The sequence below is a fragment of the Rattus norvegicus genome, chromosome 18 (genome assembly GCF_036323735.1).
Source record: "Rattus norvegicus strain BN/NHsdMcwi chromosome 18, GRCr8, whole genome shotgun sequence".
NCBI lineage: Eukaryota > Metazoa > Chordata > Mammalia > Rodentia > Muridae > Rattus > Rattus norvegicus.
Window position 1 is genome coordinate 34,452,425 of NC_086036.1, and position 18,155 is coordinate 34,470,579.

General features: G+C 41.6%; 1 protein-coding gene across 3 annotated transcripts in view; it reads right to left on the minus strand.

Annotated features, from left to right (window-relative positions):
- Positions 1–142: 142 nt before the first annotated feature.
- Positions 143–18,155, minus strand: part of Lars1 (leucyl-tRNA synthetase 1) — a 54,464-nt gene continuing 36,451 nt past the window's right edge. The window contains 9 exon segments of one of the 3 annotated variants that reach the window (NM_001009637.1): positions 143–508; positions 7,173–7,305; positions 8,310–8,405; positions 9,918–10,022; positions 12,304–12,414; positions 14,331–14,441; positions 14,896–15,036; positions 15,919–16,059; positions 17,233–17,323. In NM_001009637.1, the coding sequence (NP_001009637.1) occupies positions 303–508; positions 7,173–7,305; positions 8,310–8,405; positions 9,918–10,022; positions 12,304–12,414; positions 14,331–14,441; positions 14,896–15,036; positions 15,919–16,059; positions 17,233–17,323 (1,135 nt within the window). In that variant the 3' untranslated portion in view covers positions 143–302. 3 annotated transcript variants of the gene reach the window in all.

An 18,155-nucleotide genomic window follows, 5' to 3' on the forward strand; every position in this document is an offset into this window, starting at 1 on the left:
GCCTGGGCTAAAGCGAGAGACCCTATCTGAAACAACAAAACCAGACCAAGAAGGAGGCATCCTGACACCTCTGTATAAAGATTAAAAACTCCTAGGGAACAGCAGTTATTTACTAAAAATAATTAACAAACATGGCCCAAAGTTGAAAACTGCTAGTTTATTAGATTAGAAATGAAAGAATTGGGGTAATTATGATTACATACAGAACCCAGCAGTTAGAAATGAAGTTTGTTTAGATCTAGCTTGAGAGTCTCAGAGCAGAAGCATCCTATAACCATCCTGACTTTTCCGTTTGCATGGTCTCAGTGAACCAGATAGACTATTGTGTCACCGATGTCTGCGCGCAGCCCGTTCTCAGTAAGGTGAACTTTCTTGCTCACTAGGTCCACGTGGAAAATGGCATTCTCAGAAATGAGTGTCTTCTCGTTCTGCTCTCTCCCCAGGACTGGAACTCGTCGAGGCCCCAACAGAGGATCATCAAAGCGCATGAGTTTCACTTTGGAGAGATCTACAGCAGAAGAGACGAACAACGTGGGCACTTACACAGATAGCCATGGACACAGCAGCCACACAAGCATTTTCCTCACCAGACCTTAGGACCCAGTGCAGAAGCAAAGCTAACATGTAGTAATCCCCTTCCAGCTTCACAACTGAGCTGGAAAGGATCCTGTGTGACACATTCACAGTGTGAAACCAAGAGGGGGGACGAATGGTGTCTTTTCAAGTGCCGACCTATGGTCTAAGTCATCTCTGCATGCTTCAACAAGCCTCTGCTGCTCCAGGATGCTCTCAGATTGGCAAAGGACCTTTTTGAGCTATTTTTAGAGAAGTCCCAATCACTGTGAGAAACAGCACTATCTGTGTCTTCTTTTGCTCAAGAGGTAAGCAGTGTCTGTAGCATAAGCTGGTGAGAATCAAGAGGAGGAGGAGCGGGCAAAAGAAGCTGCAGCTTTGAGATCCACTCTAATGTGACCTGCATCTGGTCGGCTGTTGTGCAGACTGGTAATATGGTTCCTGACTAAAAGCAAAAATGACAACACAAACAACAGCCAAACAAGAACTTGACCTATGAATAAATTTATGATTTAACAATCAGGTCAAAAACTTTTTATTTAAGCCATTTTGAGACTTCAACATCAAAGAATTCCGTTTTCATCTGATGGGAAAACACTTATGCAAACCACAAAAGCTCGTTCTAGGTCTGTGTCATTCTAAGCAGTGTGGCCAGTTGTGCTTCACCTATCCCTCCCCAAACACATTTCCTACATTACTTCTAAGCTTTTCTAAAGCAGATCACTGGGTGGTCTGTGAGCTGCATTCCCTCCTGGTGTCTCAAGAGGACAAAGCTTGGCTTTGTAAGGGATTAGAGATAAAAGAAGACATTAATGCAGCTGGCAGCCATATCCAGAGTTGAAGTCTTCCAGGCATTTTGTTCTCTCTGGGAAACAAAGACAGAAAAGTTGCAAGTTTAAAGAAGAGCTCTCAGGGCTTACAGAGCAATTACCTGCATCTGCCTTAAAAGCAAACCATGCCTGGGAGTGCTCAGAGCCTCTGCAGAGACCTTACACAGCCTGCTCCAAGACAAGGTACAAGCCCTGAAAACGAAACTAGGAGAAAGGCAGCAGGGTCTCACCGCGGCCTTTGTATTTGGGTGGATCCAATTCACGGCAACAGCGACTGCCATTTCATCTGTGCATTGGTGGCACCGAGTGCTGCTGTAGATACAGTAATAAGTTCTGCCAGCAGATTTTATACATTCACTACAGCTCTCTCTCTCAGTCTTCCCTCAGCATTTCAACCAAATCTAATTCAAACTATTTCAAAGAAACCTTAACACTCAAGCGGGCTTCTAAGTGACAAAACACATCTGATTTGATGTTTAGCCATGTAGTTCATTACTGCCAATAAATTCTTGGGCTTTCCTAGTGGCCTTCCTATCTATTCTTATCCTCCATCCCTCTCATCACTAAAAATGTTGAAATTTAAGTCTGCAACTCCACAAGGTTTAAGGCACTTAGAGAAAAGATAAGAGCGATTGAAAGGCCCTAGGCACTGATGAAACGCAACAGAGCCTCACCTCCAGGTTATTGGTTCACACGTGGCTTGGGTGTGAGTGATTTAAAGTCATTATCATCAAGAGAAGACCAGTGTGGAGTGAAATGACCATTTGAGCTGAGTGCGTCCTGTGCCTAGATCATAATCACCCTCAACACAATCGGCACTAACTGGACTGCTTGCTGTCCAGTGCGGCATACAGACTATGAAATATGGTACTGAACTGCTTTTCTATCCCACATATCCAGTATGTACTTATCAAAGCAACCTGAGGGCCTATGGAGAGTATCAAGGTTAGATCCCTTCACGAATGTCAACTTCAAATTTGCTAATGCCATCCATTTTCCAAAATTCACAGCAGTTTTTAAGAGCAAACTTAAACCACTGTGCATTATTCACAGTCGGTATGAGTAAAGAGATAGGAACCACGCCAGAGACTCAATGTGAGGAGACAACAGAGAGAAAGCAATGCCAGCACACTGCTGAGGAGCTCAGTCAGGGCACCAAGTGCCTAATCAGAATGCTGATTTAAAAATTATTCATTGATTTGTGAGTGTGTGCACACACGCCATAGCATGCATGTGTAAGTCAGAGGACAATCTGTAAAAGAAGTTTCTCTTCTTCTACCACACCATGAAAACCAAACTTAGGCAATCGATCAGCTTGGCAACAAATGCCTTCGCTCACAGAGGCATCTCCCTGTCCCTGATTTAACACTTCACAATACAGTTTGCAATGCACAGACACATCCTCTAGTATACTACAACCTCACAGTAAGGACCCACTTTCTTTAAAAGCCACTCTAATGTCTTTAGGGGGCAACAAGATTTTCCTATTATGAAATCTGATTAAGACTAAACAGAAGCAATACAATATGAGAAGGCATAACATGGCTTCCTACATTTCTCCAGATTTTCAAGCCCCGCTTATTTGTTCCAAAGGCATATCTACCATTCCATGGTATTTCACTAAGGAAACAAAATAAATACCTATGTGGGCTGCGGAAATGGCGCAATGCTTAAGGCACTGTTGCCGTTGCAGAAGACCCAGATTCAGTTCCTAGCACCCGTGATAGGTGGCTTGTGACCACCTGTAATTCCAGGAGATCTGACCCCACCCCTCTTTCTGGCTTCCATGGACATCTGCCCTGGTGCATATACATAACTCAGGCACACGCATACACAAATAAATAAATAAATAAATAAATAAATAAATAAATAATCTTTAAAGTACAGATGAATCCTGGGAAACTGTGCGTGTGTGTATGTGTATATGGTGGGTATGTGCATGTGTTCACATGTATATGGGTATATTCACCACCAGAGGTCAGATGCTGGTCGCCTTCCTCTAACACTCCTCACCTTAGATGTTTTAAGAACGGGTCTCTCTGAACCTGAGCTTGCTACTTCAGCTGGACTGGCCGGCTACCTGAAACCCATTGGTCTACACACACCCTTAGGCATTCCAGCTACAGGCATACGTCATTGCACCTGGCTTTTTAAAAACGTTTTAATGTAGGTGTTGGGGATACAAACTCAGGCCTTCCCATCTGCACAGTGCTAATTTACAGACAGCTGTCTCCCCACATCAAGCCATGGGAGACATTCTGCTTAGTAAAATAAGCTTAACACGAAAAAGGGAAAACAGCCAGGCAATGGTAGAACACACCTTTAGTTCCAGCACTCAGGAGGCAGAGGCAGACAGATCTGTGAGTTCAAGGTCAATCTGGTTCAGAGTGAATTCCAGGACAGCCAGGGCTACACAGAGAAACCTTATCTTAAAAAAACAAAAGGAAGGAAGGAAGGAAGGAAGGAAGGAAGGAAGGAAGGAAGGAAGGAAGGAAGGAAGGAAGGAAAAATACTGCTGGGTAAAGTGGCACATGCCTGTAGTTCCAGCTACTCAGGAGCCCTGGTAGGAAAAGGGCTCCGGTTAGGTCAGGGCTGAGTCAAAAAACAAAACAAAAGCCAAATAAAGCTTATTAATAAAATGCATCTAATCTTTAAAACTCAGATACAGCAATCCTACTTCTGAGAAGTACTCAGAATAGGTGGAAAGGTAAAGAGTGGTCACAGGGACTAGAAGGGAGGAAGAAGAGGCAACAGGTTAGCAGGTGCAGGGCTTCAGTTGGGACTATGAGAAACTTTAGCTGGACAGCATGGATGCAGTCAGTGACCTGAAAAAAATGGTCCCAACAGTCAAACATGGTGGGCCACACTTAGAATCCAGGCTAACCTGAGCTAGTGATTATCTCAAGCAAACCAAAAAAGGAAAACTGGTACATTTGTATTACAAGTATTTTACTACAGTTTAAAGCCACGCCTATAAATAGTAAAACGCCTTAGCTAGTGCACCCTGGGTAATTACACTTTTGGTGAAACCCAGTGAGCGCCCTCCTCCACCCAACACACTTTCCTTGATTGCACAAGGCCCATCTGAACAGCATTTTCCCTATCAGTGTGCCCATAAGGACCACAGCTGGACATCTCACCTCCCCCAGGCCCTGGACTGAATCTTCACTCTTCTTACAGCCTCAGTTCTTGCTCCTCCCATGTCAGTAAGTGCTGCACTAGCTTAGTCCCCAACCCTTCCACTACAGAAGCTCCTAACCAGCAGTGTTCAGTGGAATCTGCAAAACCCCAGGTATACAGAATATATGTTGTTCCTACAGACACCACACAAGGCAGACTCTTAACAAATGTCCAAGACAGGAAACAGGAACAGAACACAAAATACATGCGAGAATGAACTCAAGTCTTCTACACTAACAGAATGATCACTCTGAATATAGTTCCATAAGTCAGGCTATTGTTGGGATTTATAAATATCTTTTTTTTTTTTTTTTTTGGTTCTTTTTTTTTCCGGAGCTGGGGACCGAACCCAGGGCCTTGCGCTTCCTAGGTAAGCGCTCTACCACTGAGCTAAATCCCCAGCCCCTATAAATATCTTTAGTAAAGCTTTATGCTGGCATGGTGAGATGGCACAGTGGATAAAAACTCCTGCTGCCCAAGCTTGACAACAACGTGAGGTTGATCCTCAGAATCCATGTAAACGTGGAAGGTGAAACTCAGCCCCACATATCACACAATAATTTAAAAGAGGAAATTTATGGAAAAGCTTATCCAGTTAAAATAAATAATCCAGTTCCTTTTTTCTGAGATAGGCTCTCACTGTGTATCCTAGGCTAGTCTCCAGATTGGCCTCAAACTTTTGATCATCCTACTTCAGCTCCCCCATGCTGGGACTACACTTATGTGACATCAAACCCGGGCTAGTCCACTTTTGATAGAAATCAAAAGGAAGAGGGTCACCAAGATGGCTCAGTAGGTATAGATGTTCACATAAGCCTGATGACCTGACAGCTGTCCTCTGACCTACATGCATGTCTATATGTTCACATACACAGCAAATTAATTAAAGGAATGTACTGAAGATAGAACTCAATGGGAGGCCCATTGCCTTGTATGTATAAGAACCTGAAATTAAAACCTAGCACTGCAAAGAAATGAATAAATTAAATAAGAAGGCCAGTCCTGGGAGCACATATCTGTAATTCCAGCAGTTAGAAGGCAGAGACAGATCTGCCACAAGTTTAAAATCAGCCTGGTCTACATAGCAAGTCACAAGTCACCTAGGGCTTGATAGTAAGCAAACACACCTATCCCTACCGCCCTCCACTCCCCCACACACAGAGCAAGGGGGAAGGGCAGATGGGAGAAGAAGGCAAGATAGGTATCATCTAAAAGAAAGAATCTTAGCGTTAGTCAGTCTTAATAATTCTGAAGAAAAGTAATGGAGACACACTAACCTGCCCCTCATATTCACCCAGGACCAAGTTAGAGTGACATCTCCCCTTCATTAACTTGACTGCGCTTGTAAGAGCAGCTCCGGAGGGGTGTAAATGAGGAGAGGCCTACTCAGAATGTGGGCGGCACCAGCCCATGCACTCAGAAGGACAAAGGAGGAAGATGGCTGAGCGGCTGTGTTCGTCCTCCTGCTTCCTGACAGCAAACGCACTGTGACCAGCACTTCAGGATCCTGCTACAACAGCCGAGGGCTGGCCTTACCACCAAGGCCTTGCCACCCTCAAGCCAGAGCCAAAATCAATTCCTTCCTTCCTTCAATTGCTTCTTGTCAGTCACTTTTTCATAGCAACAAGAAAACTAATACACTAATACTGAAAAGGGAAGCCACAGCCCTCAGGAGGCAGGGGCAGGGGCAGGCAGATCTCTGGAAACCTGGTCTACACAGCAAGCTTCAGGCTAGCCAGGACTGTACAGTAAGACCCTGGAAGGCAGTGGGGAGGATGTCTGTACTGACTTTAATCACAGGAAATACACTCTTAATCTACATCAGAAACTGAGATTGCTTATGTATTTTGCCTGGAGAAACACTGTTTAAAAGAGAAAATATAAGCTTCGGAGTCAAACAGTTTGAATCCCATGTTGAGATTTTCCAGCTAAACAAACTCAGCAAAGTTCCTCAACCTCTGTGAGCCTCCATTTCATTATCTACGAGGGAAAATGCTGAGGACACTGTCACTGTAAACCATCAGTGGGGAATGCTGAGGACACTGTCACTGTAAACCATCAGTGGGGAAATGCTGAGGACACTGTCACTGTAAACCATCAGTGGGGAATGCTGAGGACACTGTCACTGTAAACCATCAGTGGGAATGCTGAGGACACTGTCACTGTAAACTGTACATGGCTGCTAATGCATGGAAAGCACACACACACACTCCTACTCTCTCTCCTCTTACCTCGGGAGAGACCCAGCCGGACAGCTTAGTCTACAATACGAAGGCTATGTGGTTCCTAACTCTGAATTACCTCTAATTTTAGAACCAGTATTCTAGGATACTGGGAAAAAATCTAACCCAGTGTACCCATGACATTGAAAGAGAATGAGCGTGGTGCGTTAAGTGACTGAGTAGAGTCACGAAACCACCTAGCCCCAAGCAAGCCCAAGAGAATCCAGGTCTCTGGTTCTGGGACCAACTCTCTTCCTGAAGTGCTATTCTGCTACACTGTCCTTCAGCAAGCTTCCTCTGTCCTTTCTAGTACAACTCATCAATACACCAGCTCTGCTAAGTGGGAGTTTCAAGGAAACACACCAACCTTTGATTCCTCGGTCCATTTTCGTCAGGCGTCTGATTATGGACTCACAGCTATCTCCTTGTCTGATGTCGATTTTGGTAGAGAAGTGCCCGCTGGATGGCTGAGGATTTACTAGGGAAACTGGCACACCAGGCTAGGACAGAAAAAAATACAAGTTATGACACATCAAATTTGAATATTGTCAAAAACAAGGGCGATCTCTACCACATTTCTAAACCCATTAAAAACATTTCTCATTCTCTATTCTAAAATTATGACCAGGACAGTAAAATCCGAAAGAAAAACTAAGTTCATGTTTGCACCAAGATGCCTTGGTATATGGGTTACAACTGCACATACTAACACATGACACGCCATAGCAACACATCAGAACACTAAGGACATTTTCTCCTCCACTCCCATCATCTGTTCTACCATCGACGATAGGTCAGGCACAGGAAGAAGCACTTTAATGATTTCCATATCCCCATGTTATATAATGAACATTATTTCATTTATTCATTTCTTCCCAAAATGACTGCATTTTTGCAAGCCACCCCGTGAGACAATGAGAATCATCACAGAAAGATAATATCAGAAGGTCTCCAAGACTGTGGTTCCCTTACTCTTTCAAAACAGACCTGTTTTCAATTAAATGTGGTCAGAGCAACCTCATCCCTACATCCTCTAGTGGAGTCTTAATTGTAGTCTGAATCTGAATAGATTCTTGGAGGCTCAATAGAATCTGTAAGACCTTTATACTTCCACCAATAATGACCAAAAAATATAATTCCCACACTAATTAAGATAATGCTCTTTCTTGATTTACACCAAAACACAAAAAGCCTTGCATAGCAGTTAAAAAGTCAAAATAGGACACCTAGATTGTTTTTGCCTTTCTTTCAATAAAAATCGATTTTAGAACATCTTGCTTTGTTTTTTAAAACTACAAATAATTACTAACACTACCACAGGAATAAAGTAAGGAATAACCAGCACTGCACAAGTTGGACCTCTAAGACACCTCCACACAGCCCCATTTCCAACCCTTCATATTCAATGCCCTCCAGCTATAAATGACAGCCATTGCTGTGTAATGACCTCCAAGTCTCATCTAGGCCTAAGAGGCAAGGATTCAATATGGCTTCTCCAACTTACTTCTGTTCTGAAAACATTAAGTGGCTTCCCAGGACAGCACTCTTCCCTGACTTTATCTTCAGCTTCAGAGGCAAACTTGACGTCTATATGTTCCAGCTACATGGATGGAAACAAACATCATCAGTAGCACTTAATACGACTGAAACTAATCACCACCTCATCTCATTAAGAGCACAATGGCTTCGCCAATAAATAGGAAATGATCTGTACAATTTTATTGTTTTCCTTATTAATGTTAAATGAAATCTACCATCTGTTATCAGCACTCGTCTTAGCTGTCTGGTGGCATTATCCCTTACCCAGTCGGGTGTGGCACTTTCTGTACTGGAATCTGGCACCCACACGGCATGTAAGAAGGAAAGCAGCATGAAAGCCTTCCACCTACACAAGCACGAGCTCCCAAGTTTATCATTTGAGAAGTTACATAAGCACAGAAAAGTTCAGTCACGTAACACACTGCAGATCCCCCAAGTAAATGCCTCTAAGGTGTATGCCTCCCATTCACGTGAAAGACCTGAACAGTTTCTGACCTACATGAATGTATATACATGAGCAATTCAATCTTTGACTTCATGATCAATAAGCTAACAAGCATGATGCTCTGGGTTCAAAAACCAGCAACAAATGCACAGCAATACCAAATAAATTAAACTCTCCTGCAGACCACTCCTTCTGCTCTGTAGTCCACAGAACAGTTCTCAGTCATTAAACCCACATGGTTCTCAGTGTCTTCATTATCATTAAAACCACATTATGAGTCTTCTAAGAGTATTCTAAAGCAATTCAGTTTTCCTTTTGCCTGAGCTAAGAGAAAGCATTTTTAGACCCTGTGTAAGTTGTAACTGAAAATGCACCAGGACCGCAGAATATAATTAAGCCAATTCTGTGACTCTGAGGTCTGAAGGTGGGACAATTCGGAATGCAGCAAAATAGAAAGGCTTTTAAGGCATCTAAATAAAAGGTGTCACTCTGGTTTGTGAGCTTTTCAGTTTTCTTGGTTTTTTTGTTCTGTTCTGTTTTGCACTCGCATGCGTGCACACAGACACACAGACACACAGACACACACACAGACACACAGACACACAGACACACACACACACACACACACACACACACACAATTCTTCTGACTGCTCTAAAGACAATCTAGGGAGAATCTCTAGCCACATACGGTCCATGTGTTATATATAAGATAACTGATAAATGAATAAGATAACAGATCACTTTCTTTCTGCAACTTTTATATCCATTCATCTGTTTTCATCTCAAAAACATTTATTAGGTCAAAGTACTAAATATAAAAGAAGTTTATGAAAAGTATCCTAGCGGGGCTGGAGAGATGGCTCAGCGGTTAAGAGCACGAATGCTCTTCCAGAGGTCCTGAGTTCAATTCCCAGCAACCACATGGTGGCTCACAACCATCTGTAATGGGATCTGATGCCCTCTTCTGGTGAGTCTGAGGACAGCGACAGTGTACTCATATACAATAAATAAATAAATCTTTAAAAAAATAAAATAAAATACATAAAAAAGAAAAAAGAAAAGTATCCTAGCAGGCTGTAATTTATAGAAAACCACAGTCATTAACTACAATCCCTGGCCCTCTTACCTCAAGAGAATTGGTTAGGTAGACTATATTCTCCATAAGGACTGCCTGCTCATCAAATTCCAACTCTAAATCCAAGACTCGCGGCCCTTTCTTCTCCATGTTTTCCTAATAGCCAAATGGTTTTCAAAACAAAATCACATTAAAGAAATGTTAAAAATAAATTTATTTTTCCTAATTAATCATTCTTTCAGCTGATAAAATCTTTACATTTCAGCAGGTAAAGGAAAGGCAATTGACTCATGGGTTTCCCTTATCTACGTTTGCTAGTTAATGAAATTACTTGCTCAGAATAATTGCCATTTAAAACAAGATGAGATTTTAAGGTAGTATTGAAAAGACTAGAAGGTGTGGGGTTTTCAGGTGTTGAAAATAAATGTAGTTCAACAGTTGTTTATTTAGATAACTTACTGTACAAACCAAAAGAATCAAAAAAGCATTTAAAAAAATCACTTGAGCTAATAATTTTTTTAATTTTCCAAGATAACAAACATTAAAATTCCCAAAGATATTCCTACAAAGCTTAAAGAAAAACTGACACCATAATTCTAAATAGGTATCCAGATAATCTTGTAATATTCAAAAGACAATTTCCTATTCTTAATTTCCTCCTACATTAAATGTTTGCTGCTCAAAACATAACCTTAGCAGCCCAACTTCCTAAGTACACTACAGCTGTGTGATGTAATGTGCTCTATTCGCAGGACAGTGGTCCCGCACTATCCCTCCTGTCCACTGTTCCGCCACCAGCCACCAGGCAGATGGAGCCTTTATAGAGTGTCAGGCACTGATGGTCCATGCATGCTGTACAAGGCAACCAGGCAGGTGCCAGTGCGGTTCTTAGCTTCCCTACCTATAGAACCACAAGCCAAATAAACTCCCAGTGTTTAAGCAAATTATCCAGCCTTGGCTAGGGATGTCACTTGGTGGTAGGACATTTGCCTAACATGTGCAAAGCACTATAATTAATTGCCAACATCACAAAGCGGGGGGGGGGGGGGGGGTTCAGTCTGTGGTATTCTGTTATAGCAGCAGAAAATGGAGTAAGACAACACCTAAGTTCTATTTCCTTTTCCATAAAAGTGCTAGAAAGTCAATCTCTTCAGAGCTACAAACTCCCATGCAGTCCAGGTTGTTTTCGACTTATGTCACTAAGGAGTCCTTGAAATTCTTATCCCCCTGTTTCAACCTCCCAAGTACTGGAATTATAGGTATGCACCAAATCAGGTTTACTGTGGTGCTGGGGGTCAAACCCAGAGCTTTGGACATGTTAGGCAAGCTCCCCACCACGTGAGCCACATTCCCAGTGCAAGAAATCTATTTTCTTATTCCCAGATTCATCAATCATTTTCAACATTTGTAAAACTACTAATTTTTTGGTTGGCAAATGAAGAATATTATTTTAAAATATATTGCTGTTGGGTATGGTGACACACGCCTTTCGTCCCAGAATAGCAGAGAGAAAGGTACAAGGATCTCTGTAGTTTGAAGCCAGCCTGGTCTACAAAGTGACTTCCAGGACAGCCAGGGCTACAGAGAGACTTGGTCTTGGGCAGGGGAAAAAGAAAGAGGTAGAGGCAGGTCAATCTCTGTGAGCATGAGGCTAGCCCGATCTACATATAAGAGTTCCAGGCTAGCTAGGACTACATATTGAGACCGTGTCTCAAAAAAAATTAATTAATTAATTAAAAAGAAAAGAAAGGGCTGGAGAGATGGCTCAGTGGTTAAGAGCCCTGACTGTTCTTCCAGAGGTCCTGAGTTCAATTCCCAGCAACCACATGGTGGCTCACAACCATCTGTAAAGAGATCTGATGCCCTCTTCTGGTGTATCTGAAGACAGCTACAGTGTACTTATATATAATAACTGAATTAAAAAAAAAAAAGAAAAGAAAAATCTGACGCCAAGATCCTAAAGAACTCAACTCTTTGATAACAAAGAACTTACCAGCTCAAAACATCAAGCCACTGTTCCATCCACTGACTCAAATCTAAGTACATATTATCACTGTCATTTAAGCTGCTCAGCTTAAGCCACAGAAATGTAGAAATGTGGTTCCAGGCAAAGGATCAACTGATAATACCCTAACATAAGTAAAAGAAGGTATCTTCCCCACAGTTGGAAGGAAGGAAGGAAGGCAGAGCATGGCAATAATTCAGTGCACCAACTCTAAGCTTAATTTTCTTCTGGAATGCATATTTTCTCATAGTCAGCAGCAATTTTACAGGTAAATTGAAAATCTGACTGTTCATGTCTCAATCACTGACTTAAAAGAGCTATTTAGCGTGTCACTGAGGGAGACTGTCCGAAGCCTTTTGTCCCTTTCCCTCTCCTGTCCTGACTAAACAGTTCTCAAGCGAGCACAGCTGTCCAACTTCCATACATGCTTACCTTAATCATGGCAACAAATGGCATAACTTTCTTCATATATTTCTTCAGTTCTGGCAAACTGCCTAGTTCACAAGCGATGACTTTGTTATCAGGCAATTTTCCATTGTTAGCCTAAAAATGGGAGCAGGAGAGGGGAGTAAAGAGAAGTATTTAAAAAAATGGGGCAAGACCACAGGTATGGCTGCTGGAACTGTACCAAGTACAGAAGGAGGCCTCAGCCAGCCGTTAGAGAAGGTCCCATCATCATAAAGTACAAGCTCAGTGGATAGGGCAGAAGACCTTTCCCTCTGATGGAAGAGGCCAACACTTGTCAGTTCAAATGAGAAAAACGGTGTGTGAGTATTTATCTTCTTTAATAAAAGCAGCCCCTCCTGGAGACAAGCTTACCTAGTAAAAGACTGATGTAGGCATATAAAGATCTTGTCTTCAAGTTCAAAGATCTTACCATTTCACTGGTCATATTAAAATGGAAAGCAACGCATTTCTTATACAAAACATACATGACTACTTTGGGGGAGGTCCCCCCCATTATGCGTTTGTATGTGCATATGAGCAGGTGCCCACAGGGGTGAGAGGCATCAAGTCTCCCTGGAGCTAGAGTTACAGGCAGTTGTGAGCTGTGTGACGTAGGTGGTGAGAAATCAAATTCAGATCCTTGGCAGGAGTCATCTCTCCAGCCCTGAAATACGACTGCTGTTTGAACACTGGGCTAGAGAGATGGCTCAGTGGTTAAGAGTATTGGCTGTTCTTCCAGAGGTTCTGATTTCATTTCCCAACAGCTATATGGCTCACATCTATAAAGGGATCTAATGCCATTTTCTGGTGTGCAGACATGTATGCAGACAAAGCTCTAACATATATAAGTAAATAAATATTTATTTTTAAAAAATACTGTCCTTTGCAAATGTGAAAAAAAGATTCTCTAGTTTCTCATGCTAAAAATATAATTTTGTCAAAAAAAAGGTTTGCATACATACATATATACATACAGATAACATATACTTAAAATTATATACATATACTACTACAGTCATACACATAACTACTTTTTTAAAAAAAGAAAACTTAAGAGTGGGTGGTGATGGTACACATGTTTAATCCCAGCACTTGGGAGGCAAAGGCAGGTGGATCTCTGAGTTTGAGACCACCCTGATCTACAGAATGAGTTCCAGGACAGCCAGCACTACACAGAGAAAAGCTATTTCAAAAAAGAAAAAGAAAAGTGAAAAGTTAGGGCCAAGAGTAGTGGCACACCTTTAATCCCAACATTTGGGAGGCAGAGGCAGGAGGACCTCTGCAAGCTCAAGGCCTATATGGTCTACAAGCGAGCTCCTAGCCACTCAGGGCTACACAGTAAGACCCTGTCCCCTGCCCTGACACACACATGCACACACACACACACACACACACACACACACACACGCACGCATGCACACCAAAAAAAACAAACAAACAAACAAAAAACAAAAAAACAACAACAACAAAAAAAAAAAAACCCAAGAGCAAAAGTTCAACCTAAATTAAGCACTGAGCTTCCTACAAACAAAACTGTTTCATTTCATAGATACTAAGCTGACATCTTTGAGACCATCCCACGGGCAACCACAAAGTAAGCAGCAGTCTCTTAAGTAGTAAAGAGCAAAGCTTCAATTTACTCCAAATGCTACAATGCTCCAAAAGCTGAGCCTTTATGAATCCAATCACCGCTAAAGTCACAATGAATTCAAAAGGTAAATTCCATCCCCGTGCTTCACCATTTTAACTATAAATGCAGAAAAAGGAAAAAAACACACCTTTTACTTACAAACAACTAGGTTTAATATATTTTTTGTAAAAAAGCTTCAGAACTGTTAAAAGATGGTAGTTTTTCTCTTGGCATCCATGTCTGAGCTACCAAGGATAACAAAGGATGCTCTTTGCCTGGAGAGAATTGAAAAAGGCCACCTGTCTGTTCTTTCCCTCATACTGTTAACATCCTAAAACCAAAAATATCTCAAGCAGACAATGCTGAGAGAGAGCAGCATCACCTCAAAGTGGCTCCGTAGGGTTGTCAGGGTAATGTGCTGCCAGACAGGGTAGTTCTTTGCCACATAGATGGTGCAGTGTGAGGGCCTCTGAACTGGTTGCTTGTCCGTCTTCTGCACAGGAGAAGGAAAGAAATACATGAGTCCTTATGTAATCAAAGATGAGAACACCCATTACCTAGACCATCACACTTAGCAGTTAGAACATAAGTGCACAGACCCTGAACAGTTAGAATATACATATACACTTCAGACCTTTAACTGTTAGAACATACATGTCTCAGACCTTTAACAATTAGAACATACATGCTCCAGACCTTTAACTGTTAGAACATACATGTTTCAGACCTTTAACAATTAGAACATACATGCTCCAGACCTTTAACTGTTAGAACATACATGTTTCAGACCTTTAACAGTAAGAACATACATGCTGCAGACCTTTAAGTTAAAGTGTCAGAGCTGTATCCACAGTACACACAGCACTACCCATTTCAATCACTTAGTTTTCATGATGAGGAATGATCTCTTTAAAAAAAAAAACAAAGTGTTTAGAGGGTAACATCACCTTCCCTTTAGCTGGCGTCATGTAATTCTTGAGCCGTAATCTAAGGTCGTGTGCTACTTCCATGAGGTACTGTGAGGAACGAATCAGGGATTCATCCACGGGACCTGCCACAGGCCATGAGGCATGCATAATTGAATCAGGCTTTTGAAAAAAAGAGAGATTAAACAATACTTGCTTTCCAGGCCTTGCTTACAATTTCACACCACAGCTACCATCTGTAATCATGTGCCCCAAGTTCAAACCCGACTACACACAGCACACTTCTACAGTCCCTGATCTAATGTTCCCTAGAATTCAAGCTGTGAAGTCTGACTCTACATTCTTAATTAGCATCCATTTGTACAAGCATATTAATACCCACACACATATGCTCACTTTCAAAGAAAATTATGTAATGCTAATTTGCCTAAATTTAATCATTATTACATAAATTACACATGCTCTCGGTTTTTATCCTATTAATACCTTCAGTATTAAAAGTATGGCTTTACAGCATATAGATCACTAGCACATGTCTGCATGTGCTCATGACTAAAGGAACCTGAAACAGGCCGATCTCCTAGGAGAGATAACTGAACTCACACTGTGACTGCTGACATGCTATCCTTCACATGCAGCCCTCTATGTGCCAGGAGTTTATACTAAAAAGAACATTTATGTAAACATACCCTCACATCTCTGTCTATAAGCACTTCCTTCTGGTATTTACAGCTCCCTAAAGTAGTTCCACCTTTTTAACTACTGGAAGAACACAATTTCACATGCATCCAAATGTATATCTGAACATAATTCAAATACACATGGGAATTAAATAGTATACAGCAGGCATATGATCATATTTTAACACATATACATCGTACATGTACAATGTACAAAGTCTTGCATGAACTTTTCAACCTGTTAGAATTATGATGATGAACCTATTACTATTCCTGAAGTTCTCATAAGGAATAACAGTCTCACAAAACTTCCTTACTGAGGCCAAACCACACTCCCCAAGACAGTTCAAACCCAACGGCATACCTTTCCCAGCAGTGTCCAGATGTGCTCACACAAATGTGGACAGAATGGAGTCAGAAGGATTGTTTGAACTTCAATAAACCGGAACACAAGCTCTCTGTGCATCCCCTCTGTGGCCAGTTCACGGTACTTGTCTTTCGCAGCCTACACAAATTTCAAATGGTTTGTCATTTTCCTCATTCTCTTCAAAGTGAAGATGAAAAATTCAGTTTCTTGTTTTAATGCATTAAGGATTAGTTTTATAAAAGTTATGATAAATGTTTCACTTTATTTTCTAAACTCTACAATATAAAAACAATCTTCTATTGAGAGAATATCATGCATTTATATTAGTAATTCTCAAGAAAGAAGACTGGGAATGTAGCTAAGTAGCAAGAACGCATGCCTACCACATGCAAGGCCTGGAATTAAAATAAACCAGAAAATTTTCAATTTTTCTCCACAAGAGAACAAAAACCAGTATGAGAATTTTGTTTGTGTTGTCTACCTGGTCTGGAGTGTCTAAGACAGGGCTCTGCTGTGTGCCCTAGGCCTACTCTGCCTCATTTTCATGAGTATGCTCTTTAATCCAGGCTAACCTCAAACTCATGGCAATCGCAGTCTTCCAAGTACTAGGATTACAGGCACGAGCCCACCATGCTGAGCCCTCCCTCCCTCCCCTCCCTCCCTCCCTCCCTCTTTAAAGGCACTTTAAGGTATGTCTATATCAGTGAGAAATAAAGCTGAACCTCTGAACTGTTCATAAGGTCAGGCTTTGAGCAGTGCCCAGAACAACATTAACATAAAAGGGTATAAATGCAAGATTTCTATGCTCAGCATTTGGCCTTATTTAACCACATCTAAAAACCAAGTTACATAAATCCCAATGTGACATTTTACAAAACTGGTTGAGTAAAGCTACATGTGGCCCTTGAAATGCCAAACTTGGAAAAACAGCGACACCTTGTGGAAAAACTCAGACAGCACTTGCTCTCATGTTGATGGCAATTAGTCACACCTTTGCCTTTGCGGTTACCAATTCAAAATGCTTTGCACAGTCAGCCAGGCTGACATATATGTAATTGGAGACAGGAGGACCCCCCCCCCCTTAATGATCAAGGAGTAAAATAAGAGCAGAATTTTCTATACTAAGTAGATACCACAGACACAATAATAAAGAAAACTATTTTCGAATCACAATTTATCAGAAAACTTAGAAATTCATTGAAAAGATTGTCAGTCTGTACTTTGGACATGCAATTACTTCATAGCAAGGAGGAAAAGGCGGAAATAGACCATATTAATGCTTCCATGGTTAACCCCAAATGAAGAGCATACCTGAAACTCAAAAAAACCTGTTTTCAACGCTTCTTTAAACATCATCTTTTCATAGTTTTGATCTGTTTTTATAATTCCTGCATTCATTTCACTATTGAATAGGGAAAGAAAATCTATTCAGTTTAAAGGCAACTATATATTTTATGAACTTCATATTATTATTGTATGTTTATATTTGTGTATTACATATTTATGACATATATCTGCCACACAGATTAATAACCAGCGAAATGAGCATGACAGCAGAAACATTACAAACCGCTCAATACCAGGACCAGGGAGTGGCTGCATGAGCATAGCGGTAGCTTCACAAGCATGAGGGCTTGAGTTCAAATGCCCAGGACCCAACAAAAGCCATGTGACACAGTACATGTTTCAACATCAGTGCTCTGAGTCAAGATGGGAGGTGAGACAGGAGAACCACAGGAACGACAGTTCAGCCAGCCTGGCACACAGCAGCCCAAAGGAGATGACAGTGAAGACCAGTGCCTGAGGCTGTGTTCCCTCTCCTTCTCCCTCCCCCTCCCCCTCTCCCTCTCCCTCTCCCTCCCCCTCTCCCTCTCTCTCTCCCTCTCTCACACACTCACACACAGACACACACACATACTCACATACACATACACTTTTTAAATTTTTGGTTTAAAAAAAACTGCCCAACATAAAACTGCTCTGTCCTTAAAACTTTGTCTGCCCTCTTATATACAATATCAGCTCTCACTATTCAGGGCTCCTGTTTATAACAACACACTTAACACAGTTGACAGTGTTTTGTTATTGTTCTTGGTTGTTATATTTCTTGGTGGTGCTGGGCATGGTGACCTGTAATCCAGGTACTTGGAAGGTTAAGTTTAAGGCCAGCCTAGTACAGTGTGAGACCCTAACCCCAAACATCTCCTCAATGAAAACACTGTTAATGACACTTA